The following is a 24,671-nucleotide window of genomic DNA, read 5'->3' as shown; positions in this document are numbered from 1 at the left end:
GTAACGGCTCTCCCGAAAAACTGAGAATCATGACGAGGAGAATAAAAAGTTGTGATAAGTCAAGAGGCAGGATTTCCTCTGATGGGAAGTTTTTGACTTGGTACCTGCTATCGTACGTTAAACCGATGAACATTTTGAAGAGACCTCGGAACACTGGGATGAATTCCACGACCTGAGAATCTGAAGGAGACTAATCAATTTAGTCGCCTTATGGAAGAGTGTTTCATTGGATTTACAGAGATGAAGGCTTGTCAGAGTTGAAGAAACAATGAAATGAGCTTACTCAAGGTGAAAGGTAAATGAAGCAAAGGCAAAGCGAGCCAGACCAACGCGGGGTGCCTGATCCCTGCAGCCAGCTCCGCGCTAGAAGCTCTCTGAGGTGGGTTCCGACTCCAATCCCCCGCGGAGGCTGGAGCTCGCTGCTTTTCCCCTCACCTTTTTCCAATTTCTGCCATCCGTCCATCCCACCACCCCGCGTTGACCGAGACGTGCGACACCGAACGACTGCCTAGGCCACATCATCGCGGCAGCCTCCATCCTTGCACCAAAGAAAATCTAGCCAACCACCTACACCCGCGTCCTCTACTCAAACCTCAATTCCTGGGTTCTATCGGTGGACCTCTATCCAGAGCTCAGTCAGACCTCGTCGCTTCACTCCAGTATCATCACAGAAAGATCTGCCAAAATCGAAGCAAGCAGAGCATCCGCCCACCATGGCTACACAATACGAAGGTATACCAATAACCCTCCTATGCTCTCTCCCCAAACTCAATCCAACAATGACTAACTCCCCCCAACCAGTCGAGCACAACATCAAGCCCGGGCCCTCAACCCAAGACGGAACCCGCCGCATCGACATGTCCTCCTTCACCTCCTTCCTCTCAAACCTCACAACCGACAACCATGCAGCCGCCGCCGCCGCCGCCCACCACAACCCGCACGCGACACCGACCCCCGTAGACGCAGCAGCCCTCTACACCCTCCTCCAGCAACAGTTCCAAACCCTCTTCTCCACCGCGCCCAACACCCAAAACGCAGCCTTCCTCTCTTCCCTGGTCGAGGCCCTCGAATCGGACATCTCCTCCCCGCCCACCGAGATCCCGGGCGTATCCCACGAGTACCTCGACTCCCTCGACCGCGTCCCCAAGAAATCCCTAAAGGAAGACGAGGCCTGCCCGATCTGCGCCGAAAAGTTTCTTAACGACAAGTACCCGCTCGTCGTCGAGCTCCCCTGCCACAGCAGCCACCGCTTCGACCTCGAGTGCGTGAGCCCCTGGCTGAGGAGTAAGGGCAGCTGTCCGATGTGTCGCAAGGACTTGACCAAGAAGAAGGAGCCTGTTGTTGTGGTGGATGATGATGATGAGGAGAATGATGACCCCGATGGATTGTATGCGTAAAGGCTGCCAGTGTGGCTCAGGCGTGGACTGGGATTTGCGAGGAGAAAGAGAGAGAGAGAGAGACAGAACAAGACATCATCGGCATGACGATTGGCAGACGGCAGGCGCGCGGTGGGAAGGGGAGTAGGGGATATCTCAAATTCGATTGGGAGTGAGTGGTTTGGCGTTGAGGCTGCATTTGATATCCCCCATGCATATTACGACAACTTGAGAAAAGTAGGAAACTGAGGAAGAAAAGGGAGAAAAAAAAAATACAAAAAATACAAAAAAACAACAATGGGACGACCGATCGAGGAATCGAACTTGGATCCCGAAATAGACAGGAGACTTCACTGCCTAACCGGGGCCTCTGCAGCCCGATTAACCCCTCGACCATACGGCCCAGGTACTTGTTGTTGACGAGCGGTGGTGATTCATCGGCTATAGAGCCTCGCGAGGCTGTCTGGTGAGTATTCTGGGCGGGTAGGTCATATCCCAGGGCGGGCAAGGCAGTGAATCACTCGGGCGTCCTGAAATACTCATACACCAGGAGCCCCGCCTTCGATTTCCATACGTATAGCACACGAGATATCTAGGTCCATGGTAGGGAGCTACTCAATACGCATGGTACATACCGGGACTGATAGTTCGGTATACACATACACACATGCATCTGGCTTGACCACCTAGGAGGCCTGCCTTATCAGAAGTTTTGTGCCTTCCTGTCCTAACAACAAATATCGGGCCTTGGTGACCGAGGGGTGAAAGCCGTGAAGTGCTGACTAGTGCGTGATGCTCCGTACTCTTCAGGACTCCTGCGTTCGAACCTCGGTCGGCTTCTGTTGTTTTTGCCTTTTTTATGCTCTTTTGACTGTTTTCTGGATTACATCGTGTACGGCAGGCATGCACCTTTTTCTCTTTAGCCCGGCAGCACCTTTATAGCCCAGCACCAAGAAAGATGTTAGGTGAACTCACAAGCTGCTGCCCTCGTAGTTGCTCAATGGTCATGTAATTAAAAGTCGGGATAGGAACGATCTCTCTCCCGGTTCTGATGCTGATGATAATGATATCTTCCGTTACCACCTCTGCCATGCCATGCCATACCCTCTTGACCCTCACCTCCCATTCAATCCCAGCTTCCTTCACCCCGCCACGCATCTCCCACCCCCTTCGCCAAACCTCTCATCACGACAAACCCGACACCAAGTATTCCACTTCACGACAGCAAACCTCACGCCTCCCCAGCCTTGGGCGCACTCCCAGCACCGCTACTCCCCTCACCACCCCCCTCCTTCCGTCCAGCACCCTTCCCGCCCGGGTTATCCCCCTGCGGCTTCGACGCGGCCTGGTTCGCGCCGCTAACGTCAAGCGTGCCGCTGTCCTCGCTCTTCTCGCCCTTGGGCCGCGTCGTCGACGGGTCAAACGCCTCCTTCTCGTGCGCCACCTCCGTGTCGCGGCCCGTCTTGGTCCCCTCGTTGGAGGCCGGGTTCAGCGACTCGCGGTCCTGGGTGTCCTTGTACGCGAACCTCGTCGTCGAGGACGCCGTGAAGGGTCTCGTCGCGGTCGTCGTGGGGAGCGAGGCACGGAATGACGACGTGCGGGCCGCTGCAGCGCGGAGGGTGAGGGTGCGGAGGAGAGCTTGGGAGGTCATGGTTGTGGTTTTGTGGCTGTGGTTTTACGGTTTATAGTGATGGGGGCGAAGAAGTATGTTGTAAACTAGAGAAGCTGCGTCTTTCTTGGCACGGAATTGTAATGGCAATTGAAGAATTGAGGCTCCGAATGATAGGAATACTCTGCGTAGAAGTTCAGCAAAGGAATTGCAATCACGACATAGGACTGTGAGGGAGGAGCTACCTTAGCTACGTCGAGATGCTCTCATTCGGGACCATGACGTCATCCATACGTTTAGCCAGACCAGACAGGTGCGACTCTGGCCACTTGCGGCTTACCCCGGATTCTCATCAAATCAATAATCATTCTTATTTCCACTGCCTACTTGCAAGGTAAGCCTCCATCCTTGGACTGACTGCAAAGTCAGCAAAGAATGACATGTGTACACCGGGCAATTGAACCAGGAGCTGGCGCCAACCTAGCTCTTCCCAATGCCTCTAGATACCGTAGCTACCCCTAAGCTATTCCGATGAGCTCTCAACAAGATCTCTTCGTGTCACCTTGCACCACCAGCAAATCAACCTTGAAGCGGCTCAATAGTCGACAGTCGATGCTCTGCCAAGAGGTTGAGCTTCTACGTTTGTTCGCAAAGATCCAGAATCTTGCGCCGTCTAGCGTTTACGGCCGAGTTGACCAGATGGCGCTCTCTAGAGAGCGCCGCATTCGGACTTGGTCTCGACGCCACACACTGAATGGAAGGCTTGGCTTTATCAAATCGTTTCGTTCTCGGTCCAATCCGGTAGAAAATTGGCAACATGCGTGTTCGTCCACGGGTACCAGAGAAGGCCTAGACGACTATTGATTGGTCTTGTGGTCGCAAAGTCGACTTGCACCATGTCTGCATCCCATCGAGGCAGTCTGATCGATATGGTATAATATCCTCACCCCCAATATTCCTCGTTGATGATGCTGTTCGATGCTCTTTCTCGCTGGCTGTTGACGTTTGGAATTGCTGGAGATCGCATCGCATCTAACAAGAGCGACTGAGCCGCCGGGAGCGGCTGACCAAGGGGCTCAAACGCCATGCTGCGATGTTGTCGTTGCTCTGCACATTGTTGGCAAAGGCCTGACTGTTGCTGTCGCTTCCTGTGTCTGAAGCTGTAGATCTCGGCCGAAGCGATGCTTGAGCCCATTAGTGCTTGATTCGCTGAATACCTCGGGTGGCGCGGGATGGCTGCGTGACGAGTCCAAAGGCAGTCGACCAAACGGACTTGCATCCTTTCAGACATCAACGTTACCACCCACGCAAATTCCGAGGCTTGGCTTTCGGGGTGCCCATTGCTTTGGGTCCATAACTCTTACAAGGACCAAGCCACGATCGTTTGCGCCTCCTCCAGGAACGATCTTGAAGTTGTCCATAAGCCGGGCCATCCACTGCAATGTTCCTCCTGTCTCTCGCAGGATTTGGGACTCGACAATATTAGTCCAAACGCCCGGAAGTGTGATCCCAGTTTGACAGAAATAGGAGGCGGCACAGCGCCGATGATGGCGCGTGCAGAATGAGGTTGCACACAACGATGACTATAGACCATTTTCAGATTAACCGCAACACTGGTTGACACTACCTTATGCCATACCATATGCGGACTGAAATGAGACCCATGTTTGGGATCCTGCGGGCCAATTCATCCAAAAATCTGTCCATGTCAATGTGTTATATGCCGTATGCAAGACGGCTACTTACTTGTGATGATCGTTTGTTCTTCTATAGCCTTGTCGTCCGAGTAGTCCTGAAGTAAGCAATGCCACCCGCCCCCCTGATCCGGCGAGCCTGGCGGCCTTGTGTCTCCCGGCTGACCGGCGAGAGCCGAGATTGTATGCATTGTCAAATTCAGGGCCATGCAGCAAGTTGACATGGTTTCCACGCTAGCCAGGCGAGCTCGAGGCCAGTTTTCAAACGGAGAAATTCCAAACAAGCATTTTAGACAGCAGTCCGACTCTTTTGCTGGAATGGAAGCAGGGGATCGAGCGTGGCACTCTGCTTCTCGACACGCGACTCACGAAGAAGGCTGATCGGCCGTATACATGACCGAATCCTATTCAGACGATGATCCCATTCCGTGAGACTCATTATTGTGTCTGCAGCAGCTTGCCATCCGGCGTGTGCGTGCAGCTGTTCCGGCTCGCCGCAATATACAATGCAACGTCGAGGGTCGCGTTGCGGACACGGGTTTGGTTGCTTTCACATGACTTCTCATGTGCCATCAAGCCTTTCGAGTATCAGTAATAGCGCCCCCGTTTCAAGAATGGAAGGTGGGCAAGCTTAAATATATTGAATACGGGGTTAGTTTAAAATGAGGCTCCTGGCAGACGCGTCGAGATGTCAAAAAATCGATACGACCAATGCGTGCGGCCTGCCGTGGAACTCGCGGGGCGCCGTTAGCCCCTGCTTATGGGGCCTGCCAGACTAGGCGAAGGGGGCCGACTTTCGCGGCAGTATTGTTTTGGGTTTGAATGTGATCTGCGGGATCAGCAGCGTTAAGAAGCGAGGCCTGCAGAGAAAAGTCCACCACGACGTTATTGCCGGCGAAAAGTCCTCAGGTGAGCCGCGACGGCAGAAGGTCTGCCTGGCTGACAGCGTGTCATCAGCTGTCAAATGTCGGATAAGGGGGAGCCTAGGGGATCGCGTTGCGTGTTTGACACGGAGATGACCGGTGATGGATGTTCGCGGGTAGGCTCCTCCAGTTGGAACTTCTGAAACGGAGCCTGCAGATGTTGGGATGATCTTCCAGGTCGGCATTGCGCATACTGCGAAGACTGTGCCTTCCATGCCTTCCGCTGCTACCGGACGTCTGTTTGTGGCATCTTTGTCATTCGGGACTGCGTATATTCGAGATTTGAATCAACAAGAACTTGTCTCTTTCGGGTTACGGCGGTTGCAAAGGGGTGGTTTTCCCTCTCCTTATTTTGGATATTTCGACATGTGCATGTTTGACATGCATGACGGGGCGTGGCGTTGAACGGAAAGGCTGTCTTGTTTGGTCTTTTGCTCCGACAGCGGTTACCATCGCAGCACCTCAGCATGGCGAGGCTGACGTCCCGTCTGCACAGGGTCCTATCGGGACCCGCGTGGCCCAGTGGAGGGTAGGCGGGAAAGAGACGAGTCGCTAATCTGGGACGGCAGGAAATCTAAGGGGCAGAATTCTTCCAGAAGACCGCACAATGTTCCTATTCCATGGACCACATCGGCTCAATGTCTCGGATTGATCCAGCCCTGCACTTCGTTGTAAAGGTGGAACCATCATCCCTCAAGGGCGAACAGGACGGCACGATGTATGCAGCTGGTATTGGAGAGACACGCCGTACAACCATTCCCGACTACTAGTTGGAAGCGCAAAAAGGATGCATTCGCCGTGGAACACCCCTACTAAGTCGACCAGCCCTGTCTCGTGGTGGATTGCACGAATACAGGCGGCTAGGCACGAGCTTTGGCGTAAGGTCGGTGCCGATGAGTCCTGAATAGTAGCGGTCACACAGCCAGACGCGCCGTCGGGGGAAAACATCTCTTGCAGGGTTGGTCCGGCCCACGATGGCCATGAGTCGTACTCCGTAGGATGTCGGACCTGCCAGCCCTGGAAGGAAGTGGAGGTCGTACCTTGCAAGATGACGCATCGGCACGGCGAAATCGACGAGGCTCCATGATACGATATTCTGGGCCGTACTGATAGAATTGAAAAGTGTTGTTACGGTGGCTTGCCACGGCCAGCAGTTGGGCCTCTGTAATCGAGTTTGCGGCAGAGCGGCCCCAAACTCCAAGCAAGATTGCGGGAGGTGGGATACGGGTACGGCTGCGCATTCTTCGCACGTGGCTAGCAAGGATGCCACATTGAACTAACCTGGCCTGAAAGCGGCAACGCTCCTAATGCGCCGCCCGTTTGCAGGGCGGGATGCAGTTGGCTGTGGTAGCATCCGTGTTTTCTGTGTCAGCTTCTGTGGGCGTAGGAATGCGGAAATGCGCTAGTTTGACGCTGGGTTTCCATGCTCTCTGGGTTGTTGGTTCCCAGCACTGCGTTTTCGTGCCAATAGTGGATCTGACTAGATGGATTGAGGTATTGATTCCAGCGTCTTGATCCAAGCATGTTGCTACTTGTCAGCAGATCCGACGGCCGATAATTGGTGGCATTGCGGATCAAGGCTGGTCTTCAATCCTCCGGTAGGTCCGCGACGCCCATGATGAATGGAACAGAAACGTTGTACACTCGGAAGCTCAGAACATGCCCAAGATGGATCCATCGGGAAAAAAGCAGCAAAGAAAGCTAAGGTTCCTAGGCTGGGGGACCGAGATGCTCGGAAGACTCGGCCGGCTCGCTAGGCCAAGGTCCGTTCGAGACCCGGGGCAGTTCATCGGCGGTTGGCCTCGTGGCGACGGCACCTCGGTCTGAGCGGCGGGCATGGCGTGGGACGCCGCGTGCGTTGTGCCCTCTTGTCATGGTTGGTTATGGCTGCAGCTCGCAAGGCCCGCGGGGGAGCGGATGATGTGCCTGCGGGCTGAGGCAAGAATTAGCTTCTTCCGATGTCTAGCTAGTGCAATGGACTTCGTCGTTCTTGGTACTTTTTGCCCCGATTCGTTGTTGGCCAGACTCAGACCTCAGAGACAGAGACAGGATGGTCTAAGATAGATGCGGATGGTTTTGCAGACACTGAGAGACACTAGGGATTTGGTCGGGTCGAGGCTGGCGGCTGCTGGTTCAGTTGATGCTTGAGATCGACTGGATGTTCGTTCGAGCTGCCCGTTTCAAATCGAGTCTTGAGCCCAATGTTACCGAAAGAGCAGCTTCAAAGTTTGGTAGAGCCCCGGTACCGACGCAGAAAGAGGCGGACGCACCGCTGTGCCCTTTTGGTACAGACTTGGTGTATTCAATGCGCAAGGTAGTCGATGTCGTGGGGTAAACATTCTGATTCTGCAACTATCCGAGGAAAATGATGGTTAACGCCCTCAAGTGATGCGCGATTGGACGTACGTACCATGCGACGAAGCAGTCAGCAGGAATTGTCTACCTACGAAAAGAGGAACAATCATCTTTCTTCTCTTGCTGAAACTAGTCATGAGTGTCCGTACCTACCTACCTCACCTTGACATCTGGTGGAAACATCTGTACAGGCAGGTACCTCAAGAGGAAGGACTGGACGAAAATCCGAAGGACCATACGGCGTACCTACGCATAAGGGAGGTTTCCTCGTCGGAAGGTCCAGTCCAACTCACTTTGGCGACAGGCGCACGCTCCTCGGAAGGTCCCAGGGCGCCCCAGGAAACGGACAAATCACAGCAGGCGCGGCCTCGACGATACTTTAGACCATGTGGATACCTTGGAGGACTTGCCCATCTCAGCAGGCTTCCAGAGTCCAGAGTCCAGACGCCATTTCAAGTTTGCACCGGACGAGCTGCTCCTGGCTGAACCATGGACCTCAGGTGGGCAGCTCCTCCCTAATTTACCCTCTTGTCTGTTCATCGCGGGCACTCCGACCGGGCCAATAAGACAATACCAATCCCAAGAACACATGAGAGCTCACGTGTAGGTATCCATCCCTGGCGGATACTTCCGCTACTTTGTACCTTACATCGCCATACGGCCCACGGATATCCTCTGACATGCAACAGCAACGTTGATGAGGTACCTCACCAAACATCACATTGCTTTTGTTGCCCGCGCAGAGACCGAGGGCCGGGAAGCGCCGCTTCGAAGACCCTTGAATCTATTTCACAGACACAAGGTTGTATTCTGCTTGATTTCAGTGGACAGCCGCGTCACAAAAGCAAAATGGAAACGGCCCCAGTCAACCACTGATGACCAGGGGAAGAAACAAACGGTCGCTTGTTACAGGTTTCCATCCGATGGGCCCTGTCTTCTGGATTTCCTTCCATTGCTCATATGCTCTATCCTACATTATCCCGTTGACTTAGTACACTGCCACCACCGCCGCAATGTGGCTTGGTTGGAAATGAAATGGCATTCACCATCTCATACTTCGTACCAACGATCCTAATTCAAAGGGCCGGTACTAGGAAAGATCCCGCGGTGACTTCATTTTCCTATTTTGCTCGCTTCTGGAAACCTCTTCGTCGTCTTCTCAACCAGAACCATCCGAAACCTGACGCCTCTTTGTCTCTTCCTTTTTTTTCCCCCTCTCTCTTATTTCCTTCCCGGCCCCCGGCCAGGAGATTTGCTTTGCTTGTTTGCTGATCGTGCTTCACACTTGCCTGGTAACCTGGTTAGGTCCAGGGCTTCCATTGGCATTCTTTGCGTTTTGGGATCGGCCTGTGGCTTTCTTGTCGTTGCTTTCTTTTTCCCCCAAGAGAGTCTTGGATTCTCTAATCTGGGGAACGGGCCAGTTCTCGCAAGGGCCCGTCTCCTTCCCTGTCCTGTCTTGCAGTGCTACTGAGGAATGACACGGTACCATGGCATGTACATGAGGCGTAATCGGGAAGACTGAGAGGCACGGAGAGAGGGACAGCCAAAGGAAAGTAACGAAAAGAAGAAAAAAAGGACACAAACAGCAGGATCAGGGTATCTCGGTTTGCTACAGGAGGTTGCGTTGCTTTGCTACGTACTAGCATCATCCCATCGTGCATGCTCCCTGGCTGAGGATGAGGAGCAAACAGCAGTTTCTCTGTCTCTGGAGACTGGAAATTGGGCCTGGAAGGCTAAAGGCTGGTTCTCTCTGAGCAGGCCTGTCTCTGAGAGACTGAGAGAGACTGAACCATCTTACTCGGTCCATGATCCCTGCCTCGTTGCACAAGCCTGTCGGTTCCCACTTTCGCTCCCACTCCGACTCCCACGTCCATTCCCATTGTGTTTTCCCCCCTGCCATTTGCAAAGCAACCCGCCCACCCACCTCCCACTTTGCAATTCCAAGGCACGAATAGAACAATGTGAAGAAGACATGGCCCAAAAGACTGAGGTGAGTAAGGGGAGCATGGGGAGGAAAGGGACTCACACCGCACGGTATTACTGGAGGTGCTCTGCGCAGTACACTACTATCCGTACCTTAGCATGCATCAAATGTACGTGATCCGCACATGCTAACTCAGAAGGAAATTCTCAGCCGAAAGGACGTCGGCACGCTATCAATGAACCTCGAGCAAAAAGCAAGCTTGCACTAGAGCTGACCTAACCTTAGTTGACCTACATGACCGATCCGATTCTGCGTCCATCCTGGCCCGGCGTCTTTTACGCTCTCTCTCTCTTTTTCTTTTTTTCCTTTTGCTTTTCTCGCCATGAGGTGCTTTGCTATGCAGATAGGTAAGGTAGGTATCCGTAGACTCATTGCTTTAGTTGGTAGTAGGGTCCCAGCGGCGGGAGAAAACAGGTAGCCTCGGCGGCGGATATCGAGCCGCCAAAAAGCAAAAGCTAAAGAAACAAGTACAACTTCAACAGCCGGGAAACCCAATCCCACATGGCAACGCGGACGCGGCGTTGCGTCCCAATTGCGTTCACACACACGAGACGGGCAGAAGATATTAATCATGGTCCCAAGTAGTCGCCGACACTAGAGGACCAGCGTTCTCTTGAGTCTTGAATATGGCCTGATATGGGCGTTTAACGTACAGAGTAGCAGCGTGAGTGTTCTTCCCGTCGAGAAAAGATGCCGCGAATGGATCGGGCCCAACTAAACAGGGCCATTCAGAAATATGGCCGTGTCTTGCCCACACTTTTTCATGGTTCACGGCAAGCTCACGAGCACAACCTCAAGCACGCGAGCGAGGTACCTTATCGCGGTAGATGCGGTAAGGTTATGTGGATGGGCACACGTACCGTCCGGAGCGAGCTATCGTGGTGTACTTTGCTACCTATGATTTTGCCTGGCCCTTGCCGATGATGCCTTGCCTTACTTGTTCCCCATTTCATTGGGCTGGCTAGCACCGGCCGGCCTGATCTGGGCCTTCACCGCAAGGTAAGGTACAGGCACGGCACATGGAATAAGAGGTAGGGACTGTGGGATACCATCCGTACAAGCAGACGTACCTACCTACCCCCACCCGGAGTCAGTGCTTGGGGGCGGCTTTGAATTTGTGACAGCGCAGGACAACGACGTGGCGGCTGCTTGTTCTTTCTTTCTCTTGTTCCCTTTCTTGTTGCCGGCGGCGGTTGAAAGTCCTTCTTGAGGCGAACTTGAGGTGGCCCCAACCTTACGGTATTTGCCTTGCCCTGCCTCATTGCCCCTGGAGTAACCAGATAGAGTTACAAGAGCGATGGGAGATGATGTTGTAAACTCGTGCTCACCGCATGTCAAATACCTTGCCTTAGTTTCGTAGAGGTATTCCGAGGAGAAAGAGATGACGAGGTGAAGACTGGAAGTGCATGTTTCTCCTTTTTTCTGATTTGCCCATGCTGGCCAATTTGGAAATCCAGGCCTGGGCCTCAGCGTAATGAGGAGGAAGGACAAAAAGTAGCTTGAGCCTGCTTTCTTTTGGTCTTGTGTCCGAGTATCTGGGTCTATTCTGTTCTGCTTCCCGCCCGAGTCTTTCTTCGGTTTCCCGCTTTTCATTCAGTTAATACGAATTTACATGAGAGAGATACATACTTTACATACCTTGCCTAGGATCATTACCCTCGATTGCATACACAGGAAAGAAGGCACTGAATAGTACAGTATCCGGCGCGCCTTTTTGCCGTGATTCTGGTACTTTGCAGTACCTTGGTTTCTGAGCCCCCTGGTCTCCCACGCCCCGTGTCACTCGCTCTCTCTCTCTCTCTCTCTTTTTGGGGGTACCCTCGACCTGGTCTGGCCTACCTATCCTATCCTCCCCTCTTTCCCCCCTTCCCCCCTCTCATTCATTCGCTCATACTCGGTACAATCCTATCCTATCCTATCCTACTGCCCCTTCCCCTCTGTATTATCCCTCCCCTCCCCCTTCCGTTGCAGCAAGCAGGACCAGACACACAGTACCTACCTTACCTTCCTCCGTACCTACTGGACAGCGAACAAGGCAAGCACCACCTCAGACGGCCCTCTTCTTTACTTTCCCATTCTATTGTCTGCGAGGTATCCATCGGTACCTCCATTGCCTTCCATTGGACAACCTGAAGAGAGGAGGCAAGAGGTAGTTGAAGGACAAAGTACCATTGCATACAAAGTACCTCGGAGAAGTACCTCACGGAGTACAGGTCCCCGATTTTGACACCGTCATTCGAGGCAACTGGCCTTCTATCCTCCCTCGCACCCCTGTCACCCCGTGCCAGCTGACTGCAACGGACTCCACTCCTATCTATCTGCCTCCATTTCTGTTGCTGGCGCTCTTTCTCTTGTCTCTCTTTCTCGCTCCTTGCCATTTTGTTCCTCTCTCGTTTTACGCATCTGCCCCGAATTCCCATTTACCGCCCGCCCTCCTCCATCCGCGTCTCTTTCCCCCGTTCACGTCCACGTCTACGCCTACCTATCCTACGTCCACCACCACCACAACCACCACCACCACCACCAGTCGACCTTCGTCCCAAAAATATTCACCGCCCCCCGTTTGGATCATGGTGCACTCGAGTCGTCACCTTTTCCCGTAAGATCGAATCCAACAAAAGTGCAGACGTGAGACGCCATTGAAAAGACGACTGCACCGTCGAAATGGGCAACAGCCAGGGCAAGCCCATCGACTTGGATGGCGAAGGTATGTCTCGAACACCTCCCCTCGCTGGATTCATTGCATAGCACAACGAACACACCGGGAAACCACCATGCCCAACGCAAACCACCACGACCTACACACCTATACACATATACACAAACTTCACACATTCTCTGCCGACACCAACCGCCACCGAGAACACATTGGCTATCTGCCTGCTGCTGCGGCTGCATCTGCATTGCACCGCGCAGTCTTGGTTGGGCTCCATCTCGCCTCTTTCCCTCCCCCACCACAACCGCCGCCATCGCTACCTCAATTGCTCCATCTCCCGTTGCCAAGCTAATCGTCATCCTTCCCGCCATTTAGTCAACCTCAACCATTTCCGTCTGCTGCGAGTAGTCGGCCGAGGCGCCTTTGGTAAAGTGCGCATCGTCGAGAGAAAAGACACCAATCTGTCTTTTGCCCTGAAATACATCCGGAAAGATGAAGGTACACACCGCCTCAACACTCCTTCCACCTCGACACGCCTCCCCAACCCAAACGCGATACACAACCTTGATGCAATATCTTCAATACTGATACCGGGTTCCTGAGAATAGTCGTACGATCCGAAAGTGTGCGGAATATCATACGAGAGCGCCGGATGCTCGAGCACGTGAACCATCCGTTCATTTGCAACTTGCGATACAGTTTCCAAGACATCGAATACATGTGGGACCAATCCTTTTACCGGTCATGCTTGATGCATCCAACTGACACCAATCGTGCAGGTATCTGGTTGTCGATCTGATGAGCGGAGGTGATCTACGATTCCACATCTCGAGAAAGACCTTTACCGAAGACGCAGTGCGGTTCTGGATTGCCGAATTGGGATGTGCACTCCGCTACATTCACAGCCAAAACATTATCCATCGCGATGTGAAACCCGACAATGTCCTGCTTGATGCCGACGGACACGTGCATTTGACCGACTTTGTAAGTTTTGGCGGAAACATTTCTTGGCACGCCCAAATGCTGATCGAGTCAGAACGTCGCCTCCGATATCATTCCCGGCAAGGTTCTGTCAAGCAAATCGGGTACACTGGCCTACCTTGCTCCCGAAGTGTACGCTGGTAAGGGCTACGATGTTCGTGCAGATTGGTGGTCGCTTGGTGTGCTATTCTACGAATGCATATACAACAAGGTGGGTCAATTCGTCTCTGGGGAGATGCACCACTGGCACAATGACTGACAACTTCCTACAGAGGCCATTCGACGGCAACTCGGAGAGCACCCTTAGCCAGCAAATACAACTCGCCAACCCGAAATGCCCCATCACTTCGCCACCCGTCAGCTTACCCTGTTTATATGCCATCCGCGATGCCTTGGATTCGAACCGTGATCAACGAATGGGTGCGACATGGGAGAGCTTTACGAAGCACGAATTCTTCATGATGATTGATTTTGAGGCGCTGGAGCGAAAAGAGATTGAGCCAGTCTTTGTTCCGGCCGCGGATAAGACTAACTTTGATGCTACGTACGACCTCGAGGAGTTGCTTTTGGAGGAGGCTCCTCTGGAAGCGCGGGCCCGACGGCAGAAGCCTCGCGAGCGGTTAAAGGAGGACGCTTCAGACAAGGAGATCCGCGAAGACGAGCTTTACCGCATGATTGAAAACGACTTCCGTCCATTCGATTACACGCTGGCTGCGTACAAAAAGTAAGTTTTGCAAATCTCCACGGTAAATTAAAAGGTACTAACGGTAGTAGAATCACCGGCCAAGGTGAAGAGGTCGGATACGTTAATGGCGATATGGTCAACATGAACCAGCCCCAGGCGTTGACCACCGATGAGGCTACACCGGCAGCAATGGCTACGAATGGAGGAAGACCTATGCCACCCCCGGGACCATTACGAAAGAGTTCGAGCCTGGAGAGACGGCCAGGCAGCAGTCAATCCGGTGTTCCCCGTCGACCAGTATCCAAGCCGCCTCCGATACCGCATTATCCTAGCGAATATTCTAATCAACGAGCGGCACCGCCAGCTGCAGGAAAGAGGGTCACCAGCCCGACAGGCGGCATGCAGGTTACGTTGGACGGTGGCGGCAGCTGGTCTGATCTCGCCCGGCAGGATGCTACACTGCCGACAGATGCCAACGCCATCAGCGAGGGCAAATCTGAGAGCTCAAGTGGCGTATTCGGCTTCCTCAGGGGCAAGAAAGGAAGAGGTCACAGCCCCAAGCCGAAGGAAAGGGGAGTGTTGGGCAAAGAGGGAGCAAGACAAGTCATTGGATAGAAGACACTCGTGGTCTTGGGAAGAGTTGGAAAGACGTACAGGGAGAGGTGACGGATCGATACCCGAGGAATTCAGCAAAACACAAAGGAATCGCCGAACCACGCCTACCCGAAGACGCACTGTGAAAGGCCTGAAAAGATGACGGCTAGATCGTGGCATCCCAGCAACCGATTCTTGAGCCAGTGTGCCTATCATTGGAAGGGTTACACTGTGGACGTTTCATTGGGAACAGACTGCGACGCCGAAGCGGGCAAAGGTTGCACGAGGCCGGCCCCAGGCTGTCTTACACAAGAAAGATTGTGAGGCCGTCCATCACCGACCGGAAAGACAATGGCAATCGGCATGCTTTTCACGACAGCTGGGAACCATTCGTCAAGGTCGTGGCCCGAGAAGATGGGAAAGTCTAGGCCGGTATTTTCACCTACCTAATGGCAGAATCTAGAAGGAGTATTCCGACGGGGCGGCTCCCAATTCACAAAGCATCAGGTGGGGCGTAGCGTGGACTAGCGGAGAGAAATAGGCCAGACCATGAAGAATATACCCTTCGTAATAACAGTCTACTTTGTACATGCGTTGTGAGCGGGTGTTGTGCATGAAACTTTGAGCCGCGATCTTCAAAGAGGCTGTCTTGCCAGTGACCCAAAGGTCCGGAGCCTCTTTTCCTCACTGTCACTCTTAGTCGTCTGTAGTGTACCTTGAGTGGACAGGAGGCAATGGGTGTCGTTGAGGTTTCCAAGGTCCGGCAGCTCAAAGACGGGGGGTTGGATTGGATGACGTTGGCACGATTGAAGCAGGTGAGGCCCCGGTCTCTGAGCTCGTCATTGGCCATCTGCATGCTGCAACCGGTAGTCGGGGGAGGGACTTTGCAGATCCTCCTCCTCTTCCTTCTCGCCTCCCATGGCCTCCCAGTGCCTCTCCCACACACACGACACGGCAACCCCTCTTTTTTTCCCCCAAGTATCCCGTACTGCGTACGACCAAGGTTTTCCTTTCGGATTTCCTTTTTCTGATGTGCCACGCGCAGAGCGGTGACAGGCCAACCCAGAGGACTGGACCTGCTGTGCGGGCAGACGCATGGCACGGCAGAGTGACACTTGCCCCCCTTTCGATGGAGGTGGCTTATGGAGATGGAGATGGGATGGCCCCACGATACGTTTGGTGGGTGGATGCGGCGAGTCTAACTCCTCGAATGCCGAGGGGGGTTTGCTGCTTGCCGTCTTGGCGACCGACGATGGGGGGCAGACTATACCTATGCACTAAAGACTCTTTACTGTGTTAGAAGTGGTCTACCTAGGAGTTGGGACTACGGACTACTCCGTATAGATCAGACGTACAAGGGGGAAACATGGAAACACGGAGGCACGGAGGCATGGAGGCACGAGGGGGGGCCATTGACGATGGAATGACTTGACAGCAAGATGCAAGGGTTCTTTTTGGGGCACAGAGCCCGCCTGGGGGTAAAGGTGATGGATTGATGATAATGGTTGACGAAAAAGTGATTGAGGAGAGTGGGTGGCGGTTCGTGGTGGAAAGGACCCGATAGCATACCTAGCATACCTAGCTCTAGCAACTAGGTACATTGGCTGAGTTGATTGAGGCTTTGTTTTGGATAAGATGAGTGTTCGAGACCTCAAGCTTTGGGGTTTGGTACCTAGCCTTTTGTCCAAAGTATCCGAGGTGTCATTTCGATGTCTTGTGGGATTAGGTTAGGTATCACTTGAGTCCATTGAATCTGGTCTCGTTCTCTCTAAGGTAGACTCTCATTGACGGCCGCTACGGCTCCAGATGCGGGGGTTTCCCGTTGTTATCGGGTCTGGGGGGTTGATTTCCGTTCCATCTACCACTAACCAGGAGATAAACACAACCCCCATGCTTCCAGCCTGCCAGGCATTTACACGGATATACGTAGCGTACCGCAGGGTCCACGATAGCTGACCTAGCGTGCGGGCGTTGGCTTACACTGAACCAGGCTACGGAGCACACTATCGAAAATCCGAGGTCAGAGACGAGATGGGATGTAGATTTCATACTCCGTGTCCGGTGCCGTTGGAGAGCATAGAACAGACAGGCTGACGACGCTAACCAGGCCCCTCCTGGCATTCGGTGAGCTTGCCGTTTACATTGTTTTGATAGGTATGGATGGCTAAGATGAGGTCGAGGCAGAAGCATGAGAGTGGTGGCAAAGGTAAAAGGTAGATGAAGTCTGTATCACGGCATCCTCCGTGACTCCGAACCGTACACCGCTCATCTAGGTAGGCATCCCTCGGTTTTTCTCCAACCCCTTGCTCATGACACCATTCCTCTAGGTCTGTGATTCCCGTTGTTTCCCCAAGCTTGCTGCAGACTGCAAAGAGCGGGGGAGTGGGATAGAGGGGGGTGAAGTTGGAACTTCGATAAGGACCAGGAAGTGGGAAACCCAAAAAGAACACCACGTGCCGCTCTTTGCCATTTTTTTTGCCTTTCCTACATCACCCCATCGGACCATGGCACCATTTAAACGTGCGTGCGCATGCGCAAAATGGCACCGTACGCATGGGTGAGAGAGAGGTAGCTATCTCAACATCCTATTCCTTCATGCCTTTCTTCTGTTGCCTGCCCCGCCCCCGCAAACCCAAACTCTCCGCGACGGATGGATGGGGGTGTTGGACGGGATGAGTGGGTGAGGGACTGTAAGAAGGAGAGAGAGAGAGGACAAGTGTACGTGCGTCTTCAAGACATACGCATACAGAGAGACGTCTTTGCTATGTTGCCATCTTGATGTCCTATACCCTGTTCCCGTACCTTCCTTTCCCGGTCGATCCAAACTTCAGGTCGTTACAAAACCTCGGGTTTTCCGCACCTCCAACAACATGACATGACATAACACGCAGTCAACGGAGTACAAGAGTCATTCTTTCCACCAAACTCCCGCCCCCATCACCGGGGGGAGATAGGGGCGGGATAGAAGCGGAATAGAAGCGGGGGCCGGAGATATTCACATGATGAGACGAAAAAAAAAAAAAAGAGAGTGCACACAGCACGCAGGACGGTCCTCGCTCCAACGAAGCGGACGGGAATTATCAAGAAGCCTATACTGTATTGCACTTACACTCGCTGAACAGGGCGGTCTCTGGCCGCCTGCCTTGAGCCATTGCCCAGGTCCTAGGTCCAAGGTCCAAGGTCCAAGGCTCGATAGGTGCGCAGGATGGTGTTAGTGGCACTTTTGGTGTTTGAACTGCCCAGAGCACATCACCGCAACTCCTTACCGTCCGCAAATTCCCTTCTTTCTGATTTGTCTTCGGGCTTCTCTTCGGGCTTGGCACTGCTCTGCACTGCTCTGCCCCTACTCTGCTCTGCTCGACTCTTTTCTGCTCCTGCCTGCCGACCAATCTTTTCTCCCTCCCCCCTCGGCTCGGGCCCCCCTTTCATCTCTTTCTTGACTTTGCCTGCCCGCCTCATTGATACGCCCCGACTCATCGGATGCGGGAAAGACGGACGGGGATGCGGGCGGGAACGGACGGGTGCCGGGGTTTCTGGGCAGGCAAAGGCATAAACATACGCCGCAACGGTTCAGACCTAGTTCTTCAGAAATAACATGAGGCCGGGCCGGTGGGAGCCCAGGGGGCGTTCAGGTTGACGATAAGAAAGAGTGAGAGTAAAGGAGAGTAATAGTGTGAGAGAGAGGGGCAATGAGGCAGTGAAGTAAACAAAGAGCAGAAAAAGCATGCTGGAATTGTAAATACCATGTTGACATTGATATCCGCGTCCGCGTCCGCCTCCCTCCGCAACTCTCGATACCTACCTACCTTACCTAGACAAATGTTACATTCATGTACCTAACTTATAGCTAAAGTAAGGTAGGTAGGAGCTAGTGCTGCGCTGCCCCCCTCCGTACCTTTCCCCCGTAGGATCTGATTCAAAACCCAGATTTACGCCGCCGGCAGCATGCACCCCAGCCTTCGCGGGCCGGGATTGCCAAAAAACCGCCACGCCCTGCCCTTCCGTACCGGCAAACCCTCCACCCCTTTCCGGGAAAGCTAGGTTCCTCCCACAAACCACTCCCGCTGCCTCCGTCATTCTTCGTCCGCGGCCGAACGCCGAGGGCCGAACCTTGACGAGTCTTGATAAGAGTTGCGAGCCTCGGTAGTGACGCAACAGAATCCGTGAACAGCCTCTTTCTCTCCCCCTTTCTCTACGACGTAGCATTCCGTATCGGTGGACGGACGAATATCCGGACTCGATATCGACCGCAGCTCTCCCCGAACGAATATTGAGGACTAAAAGGATTGCGTGAAACACAGCTCCAGCCCTGGCCGACCACGGTACCTTACACTTCAGCATAAAATAAACACAATGTGGAGATTCTCTTATTCGTTCGTCATTGTCGAACCAAACTAGCCGAATACTGTAGCAAAACAATTACATCTGCAGAAAACCAAAGTTCCTTCTTTCTCGTCGAAAAAGACAGCCAATTGAGCTTGCCTGGAATTTCATCATCATAGCCTCCTTACCCATTCTCAATCTCTCTTTCGGAAGGAGTCTCCAGCCAAGTACAATACAGACCGGTGTCCGCCTGACCACTAGACCAGATCTCCCCCCGGCCATCTCTAGATGTCCGATGTGGATGAATACAACCATTCGCCTTTGCCGTTGGGGTCAAAACTTCAGCCTCGAGTTTGCCCTTTGTTTTTGGTCCGTGATTAAAACGCCTGCTTTCCCCAAAGTGTCCCATCCGTTTCCTCAGATATGCCTCCTGATGTGGCCGCCTGACCTATTGCCGGGTTCGTGAATGCCAATGTACAATTAGACGTCGAGATGATGATTTAGGCCTTTGCCTGGGTGTTCTTCTCCTGGTTCGAGAAGCAGGCGGCGGCGTCCTTGCCCATCCACTTATTGACGACAGTCTGGAAGTCTGTTTCGGAAACCACAGGACCTTGACCTGAACACTTGGCCTTCTTCTGCAACTCAGAGCACAGGCCGTCAAGATCGAACTCGCCAGCCTGCACACTGGGGCAGGTTTGAAGCTTCTCCCTGTTAAAGGTGTCAGTGTCGAATTCGTAATTGCCTGGAAGGTGTGTTTCGTACCAAATCTTGTTGCAGTTGTAATTCTCGGCCTTGACAGCCTCCTTAACCACATCATCGTCTGCATTCTTAGCAGCGTCGATTTGATCGATGAGATTCTTCTTGGGAACGTTGGGACTGGGGGCCATGTTGTATGGTGTAATGAAGTCGGCATCGAGAGCGTCATTGAAGAAGCTTTCATCAAACGTAGTTGCGGCGAGAATATTTTCTTGCGGTTCACGGTATCCGCCAAAGAGCTGGGGATCAAATTGGCCACCATTCTGCTGGGCAAGCCAGTCGAAATTGTTGGTGTCGATACCGGCAAACAATGACTGCTGTACAGTTGACTCCTCTCCGATGGTGGTCATGGTATCAACAGGCTTGAAGCCCATCGGTGACTGAGTGAAGGGCTCAGGGGAAGTTCCACAAGACGAGCTGGGGCCTCCATTTGACTGGGATGACGCTGATGGTGAGCTTGTCGATGTGCCATTGTTCATGGTGTAAGAACCAGAGTCGACACTGGCGCGCGATGTGTTGGTGCCCAATGACCCATTGGCAAGCGAAGGGCTGAAGAGAGAAGTGAAGTTGGCCAGGTCGTCCTTGGTACCAAAGTCAAGTCCTGCAATAATACCAGGGCTGTTGTCCTTGGTGTGGTTGAGAGGGCTGACGGGGTTGCTTCCGTTCATTTGCAAAGGCGATGAGGAGGATCTTGCAGGCTGCGCCGGCTTGGTGGGCATTTGAGAGCCGGGCAAGACACCAAACTTGGGGAATTCGAACTGAAAGTTGACGTCGCTGAGGTTGCCAATGGCAGAGTTTCCAAAGCCCATGGGAGACTTGCTGTGGGAGACTGAGCGGGTGCTCATGGCCGCAATCTTTGTCTTGTACTCGTTGAGCTCAGAAGTCATGCGGTCGATCTTTGCCTTGAGTTGGCTGTTTTCGCTGTTAACGTCCTTGGACGCCTTCTCAAGCTCTTCGACCTTTGTCTCGAGATCCTTCAGGTGCTTCTCCTTACGCTCACGGAATGCCCGCTGCGCAGCGCGGTTCTGTGCCTTGCGTTTCTTGGAAGTGTTAGATTCATGGATGTTACTAGAACAATCACTGAAACTTACTGAGGTCGGCTCGGAAGTAAGTGGCTTACGGCCGGGCTTCTTGGGGGCCTTCTCGCTACCCTCGCGTCTCTTTGCGTCGTTGCCAGGAGAATCCTCATCTTCATCGTCGTCAGGGTGAGATCTCTTGTCGTTTCCATCGTTCTCAGTCGAGTCAGACTTGGTTGACTTGGCCGATTGAGCGCCACCAGGGATGTCGCCGATCATCTTGGCCTGGCCCACGGTGCTGACATCGAAGTCGAAGCTCGAGTCACCAAAGTCGTAGTCGTAGTTGTCAAGGTAGGGAGACTCTTGGAAACCGGTGGCGGCGGCGCCCTGCGCCGGCGACGTCTGATAAGAGGAAGGCGACATTGAGTTATCCTTGGTGGTGGGAGACTGGTTCGCGAGCTGCTGCTTGTTGGAGTTGAGAGCGGCGTAGAGCAGGCTCTGCTGCTGCGGGGTCAAGATGAAGTTGGTTGGGAAACCACTGTTGGTAGTGGAAGCCATTGCGAAAGGAGTGTGAGAGGGCGGCGAAGTGTAGGTAAGGTAAACGGGAGTCAATTCGGTGCAAGAGGGCTATGAAAGGAGGCGAAGTCGGAATGCCGATTGCGGCTCAGGGTGCCGGGGTCACGATGGGTTGGATTCCAGATAGGCCGGATCGAACGGTGATGTTGTCTGAAAGGACAAGGAAACACTCGACTACTTGGCGACACCTATGGTCCTTGACCGAGGGATTCTTGGACGTCGAGGTCGTCGTCGTCAAGGAAAAGGTTGAAGAAGGATAGTATGAAGTCCTCGAGTAGGAGTGGTGGTCCGACTGGTTAGAGGTGACGAAATGCAATGGTCCTACACTGGCTGGGGTGGGATGCGGATGGAGAGAAGTTGATGCCTTTCGGGGACAAAGTTGCTGCCTGACTCACAGGCCGGTGTCCAAGGGCCACCTGCTGTGCTCTGTGGACAAAATTCGCAGGATCCAGAATCCACGGAAAGCGGGAGAAAAGACGTGCTTGAGAAAGGGTGTGCAGTGATGCGTGTGTGCGGTGTAGTGAGAAAAAAGTTGTTGGTTCGCGGTGACGGCAAATGCGTCTGAGTAGGAAGTGGAGAGAATCGAACTGAATGGACGACCGCAGACGGTGAGGAGGGGGAAGAATTTCAGCGTTCTTCAGTGTCAATTTGTCAGCCGTCATGGACGCCAAATGGAGGAAGGGCCCAAGGGGAGGGGGGAAATGGGGGTCGGCCGAGGGGGGGAAGGTACGGATACCACAGTACGTACTGCCTAGGTATCGCGGCAGGTAGGTAGATACATATGTACACTAAGAACTGGGAGAGGTCGGGGGGTCCCAGCGGGGGGATGACGGGGCCAGTATGGGTCGATTGGAGCTTATCCATTGGTTCTGAGGCCCGGTTATCACCGATAAGGCGAAGGGCGCAGCTGTGCCGCCAGTGTCGTTTTCGCATCATCCAGCCGTCGACGGATCCATTTCTGTTGCACAATTGTCCATGTTTCTAGTCCTCTTCCCCCCCATTTGCCTCCATTTACCCTCCATTTGGTCCTGTTCCTTCCACGGTACGGAGGTACACCGACTCTGTGTCTTTAGGACCTGCCCACCTGAGCTGCTCTCGCCCTGAAAGAGGGATCGCGGCACCGCGCGCTACTGTTGCAGGGGTTGCTAGTCTGGTGATGCCTCGAGGGGTTCTGTTCCATCTTCCAGGGTACGGAGTAAGGTACGGAGTAGAAGAAGGACAATATTCGCCACGCATCCTTCTTGCTGCCTCCCCGTTGGCCTTAACTTGCTCACTCTCTTATTATACCTATCACTATGGGAATCAATCACACACACATATCTTCGGCAACGACCGTCCGGCAAGATGGAAGCGAGGACGACTGGACTTACACACACACACACACACACACACACACACACACACACACACACACACACAGTGGAGGTCCCGACAGACGGACATTATCCAACCGAGGGCCGACTTCAGTCCAGCAAATCCCATCTGATGTTGCCAATCGAATTCATCGCGAGTCCGCAGGTTCTGAGCCCAGGCTCCCCCGATATCTCACCACAACATAAAGGCCACCAGTTAGCCAGAACTCGCCCATACCAAATTCGCCCAATCTGTCGCATGACGTGGGTATAGCACTTTCTGCGTAACAATGCGAGTGGCGGGTCGCAACCTCAGTCATCGGCCAAATGCCAAGGGCGAGCTCCGCCTGCTGGCCTCGACTGCAATCTTCCATGGGAAATGGGTCCTCTCCCCGTAACGTCCAAGACACTAACCAGACCCGGCTGTCAATTCTTCAAACGGCGCGCCCGACCTGCTGGATATGAGTCAGGGCCATCCTCTGCACCTGCCACCGTACTGCGTAGTCAGATTCTGCTCCAGTGCTCACTGCTGTTGGGGGGCTTGCTATGCAGCCGCTTCGTGCCGCACAGCCTCTGCAGGTCGCTGTAAATCCGGCATATGTCCATATCCGCCGGAGGTAGCCGTGGTAGCGTCTACGACTCTACAGCCGTCGATCCGTCATTCAGATACATCTGCCAAAATAGTCTGTTATCCCGCTGTAAGCCCCGTTCAAACCCCGAGTGCGTCCGGCGCAACAGGCGAGGCCCATGTCGAGGCTTACGCTTCCCCTACTCTGACCCAGCTTGGCAGCTACACCTTAAGAAAGGTACACTACTTTACGCTTTTCTTAGGTACCGTCCCTTGGAAACTGGGGATGACTGGGTGGAACTCTATTCTTTGCTCGCCGCAAGACCGTCTTGACCTTGCTTAGCCGTTCACGCAAAAGATCCCATGCAGCGGGCGTATGCTCAAACAAGTGGCTGCCTAGATCTGATAATTCAAAGATCGTCTTCGTCTTGCAGGCGATCTCGTGGGGCGTGCCGCTCCAAGGGTAACAAGGGGGAAAATTGCACGAAGGAGAGGACGGATACTGCTGTCAATGCTGGGATGACAAATGATACTGCGAACACGTCTCTGCAACCATACCACCGTTTCGGCCCTGATATCACAAGATATAGGGATTTACATACAAGCATCCATAGAGGAAACGCACATCTCTACGGCACAAGCACGAGTCAACAGCTCTTGTTGACGGCTCACATCTATCTATGTACTGTTGTATCGTAGTGCGGTCCTTAGCAAAACTGTTGGTCCAGGGACCTGATGTGGTCAGTTCTGCTTACATCTCTTTTCCTTGCATAAATCGCCACAGCCTAAGAGGGCGTCTAGACCCGACGCTACTCCGCCCGAAAAGCTTACACTGCAAACTGCGCGTCGCGGGACTTTGTGAACATGCTTGGCCTCCCCTCCCCCTACTACAAGTACATCTGAGTGGACGCCACGAAGGAGCGAGGCACGCGAGGCTCAGGCGGGTGCGGCGAAAGTGCACACTATCGCCGAGGGATCACTTGAGCCTGTCGTACCTTGTTGCATGATGAACGGATGTAAAGAGCTGCCGGGTGTATTATGTGCCACACTACCAAACACCTCATACGATGATCGGTTGTCACTGCCATCTACTACATGGTTGTAAGGGAGCACGCCATTCAAAGAGGCGGCATAGAGCTTTCGATCAGACGAAGATTGACCCAAGGTATTTCAGTCGCCGCCGCAAGTCGCCACGGAGCCAGATAAGACCAACGGGACCGGAT

At 53.5% G+C, this 24,671-nt stretch overlaps 5 protein-coding genes across 5 annotated transcripts; 3 read left to right on the top strand and 2 right to left on the bottom strand.

Annotated features, from left to right (window-relative positions):
- The first annotated feature begins 456 nt into the window (after positions 1 to 456).
- Positions 457 to 2,072, top strand: HER10_EVM0003587 (uncharacterized protein). The gene is made up of 2 exons (XM_035473259.1): positions 457 to 732; positions 802 to 2,072. Exons 1-2 carry the CDS (start codon positions 714 to 716, stop codon positions 1,395 to 1,397), a joined length of 615 nt encoding a protein of 204 aa, XP_035329106.1. The 5' UTR covers positions 457 to 713; the 3' UTR covers positions 1,398 to 2,072.
- A 297-nt stretch (positions 2,073 to 2,369) lies between these two features.
- Positions 2,370 to 3,194, bottom strand: HER10_EVM0004095 (uncharacterized protein). Its single transcript, XM_035473749.1, has one exon. It carries the CDS (start codon positions 3,025 to 3,027, stop codon positions 2,608 to 2,610), a length of 420 nt encoding a protein of 139 aa, XP_035329175.1. The 5' UTR covers positions 3,028 to 3,194; the 3' UTR covers positions 2,370 to 2,607.
- Positions 3,195 to 3,471: 277 nt separating this feature from the next.
- HER10_EVM0012706 (uncharacterized protein) lies at positions 3,472 to 6,290 on the top strand. The gene has a single exon (XM_035482094.1). The coding sequence runs from the start codon at positions 3,517 to 3,519 to the stop codon at positions 3,847 to 3,849; it is 333 nt and encodes a 110-aa protein (XP_035330239.1). The 5' UTR covers positions 3,472 to 3,516; the 3' UTR covers positions 3,850 to 6,290.
- A 5,194-nt stretch (positions 6,291 to 11,484) lies between these two features.
- On the top strand, positions 11,485 to 15,405 carry HER10_EVM0006303 (uncharacterized protein). Its single transcript, XM_035475892.1, has 7 exons — positions 11,485 to 12,648; positions 12,973 to 13,095; positions 13,206 to 13,317; positions 13,377 to 13,581; positions 13,634 to 13,789; positions 13,851 to 14,302; positions 14,353 to 15,405. Exons 1-7 carry the CDS (start codon positions 12,606 to 12,608, stop codon positions 14,876 to 14,878), a joined length of 1,617 nt encoding a protein of 538 aa, XP_035329452.1. The 5' UTR covers positions 11,485 to 12,605; the 3' UTR covers positions 14,879 to 15,405.
- Positions 15,406 to 19,195: 3,790 nt separating this feature from the next.
- HER10_EVM0009140 (transcription factor PAP1) lies at positions 19,196 to 22,241 on the bottom strand. Its single transcript, XM_035478639.1, has 3 exons — positions 21,028 to 22,241; positions 19,943 to 20,976; positions 19,196 to 19,888 (listed from the first exon to the last, which is right to left on the bottom strand). Exons 1-3 carry the CDS (start codon positions 21,508 to 21,510, stop codon positions 19,681 to 19,683), a joined length of 1,725 nt encoding a protein of 574 aa, XP_035329815.1. The 5' UTR covers positions 21,511 to 22,241; the 3' UTR covers positions 19,196 to 19,680.
- Between the last annotated feature and the right edge of the window lie 2,430 nt (positions 22,242 to 24,671).

The sequence above is a fragment of the Colletotrichum scovillei genome (genome assembly GCF_011075155.1).
Source record: "Colletotrichum scovillei strain TJNH1 chromosome Unknown Contig00009, whole genome shotgun sequence".
In the NCBI taxonomy this organism is placed as follows: Eukaryota; Fungi; Ascomycota; class Sordariomycetes; order Glomerellales; family Glomerellaceae; genus Colletotrichum; species Colletotrichum scovillei.
The sequence above is the reverse complement of the archived record's forward strand: the minus strand, read 5'-3'. Positions and strand labels throughout refer to the sequence as shown.

Coding starts and splice junctions, on each gene's coding strand:
- HER10_EVM0004095 (XM_035473749.1), bottom strand. CDS start 3,027: ATGACCTCCCAAGCTCTCCTCCGCACCCTCACCCTCCGCGCTGCAGCG.
- HER10_EVM0012706 (XM_035482094.1), top strand. CDS start 3,517: ATGAGCTCTCAACAAGATCTCTTCGTGTCACCTTGCACCACCAGCAAA.
- HER10_EVM0006303 (XM_035475892.1), top strand. CDS start 12,606: ATGGGCAACAGCCAGGGCAAGCCCATCGACTTGGATGGCGAAG. Junction 12,649..12,972: donor CATCGACTTGGATGGCGAAG/GTATGTCTCGAA, acceptor CCCGCCATTTAG/TCAACCTCAACCATTTCCGT. Junction 13,096..13,205: donor ATACATCCGGAAAGATGAAG/GTACACACCGCC, acceptor TCCTGAGAATAG/TCGTACGATCCGAAAGTGTG.
- HER10_EVM0009140 (XM_035478639.1), bottom strand. CDS start 21,510: ATGGCTTCCACTACCAACAGTGGTTTCCCAACCAACTTCATCTTGACC. Junction 20,977..21,027: donor TTACTTCCGAGCCGACCTCA/GTAAGTTTCAGT, acceptor AACACTTCCAAG/AAACGCAAGGCACAGAACCG. Junction 19,889..19,942: donor TACAACTGCAACAAGATTTG/GTACGAAACACA, acceptor CACCTTTAACAG/GGAGAAGCTTCAAACCTGCC.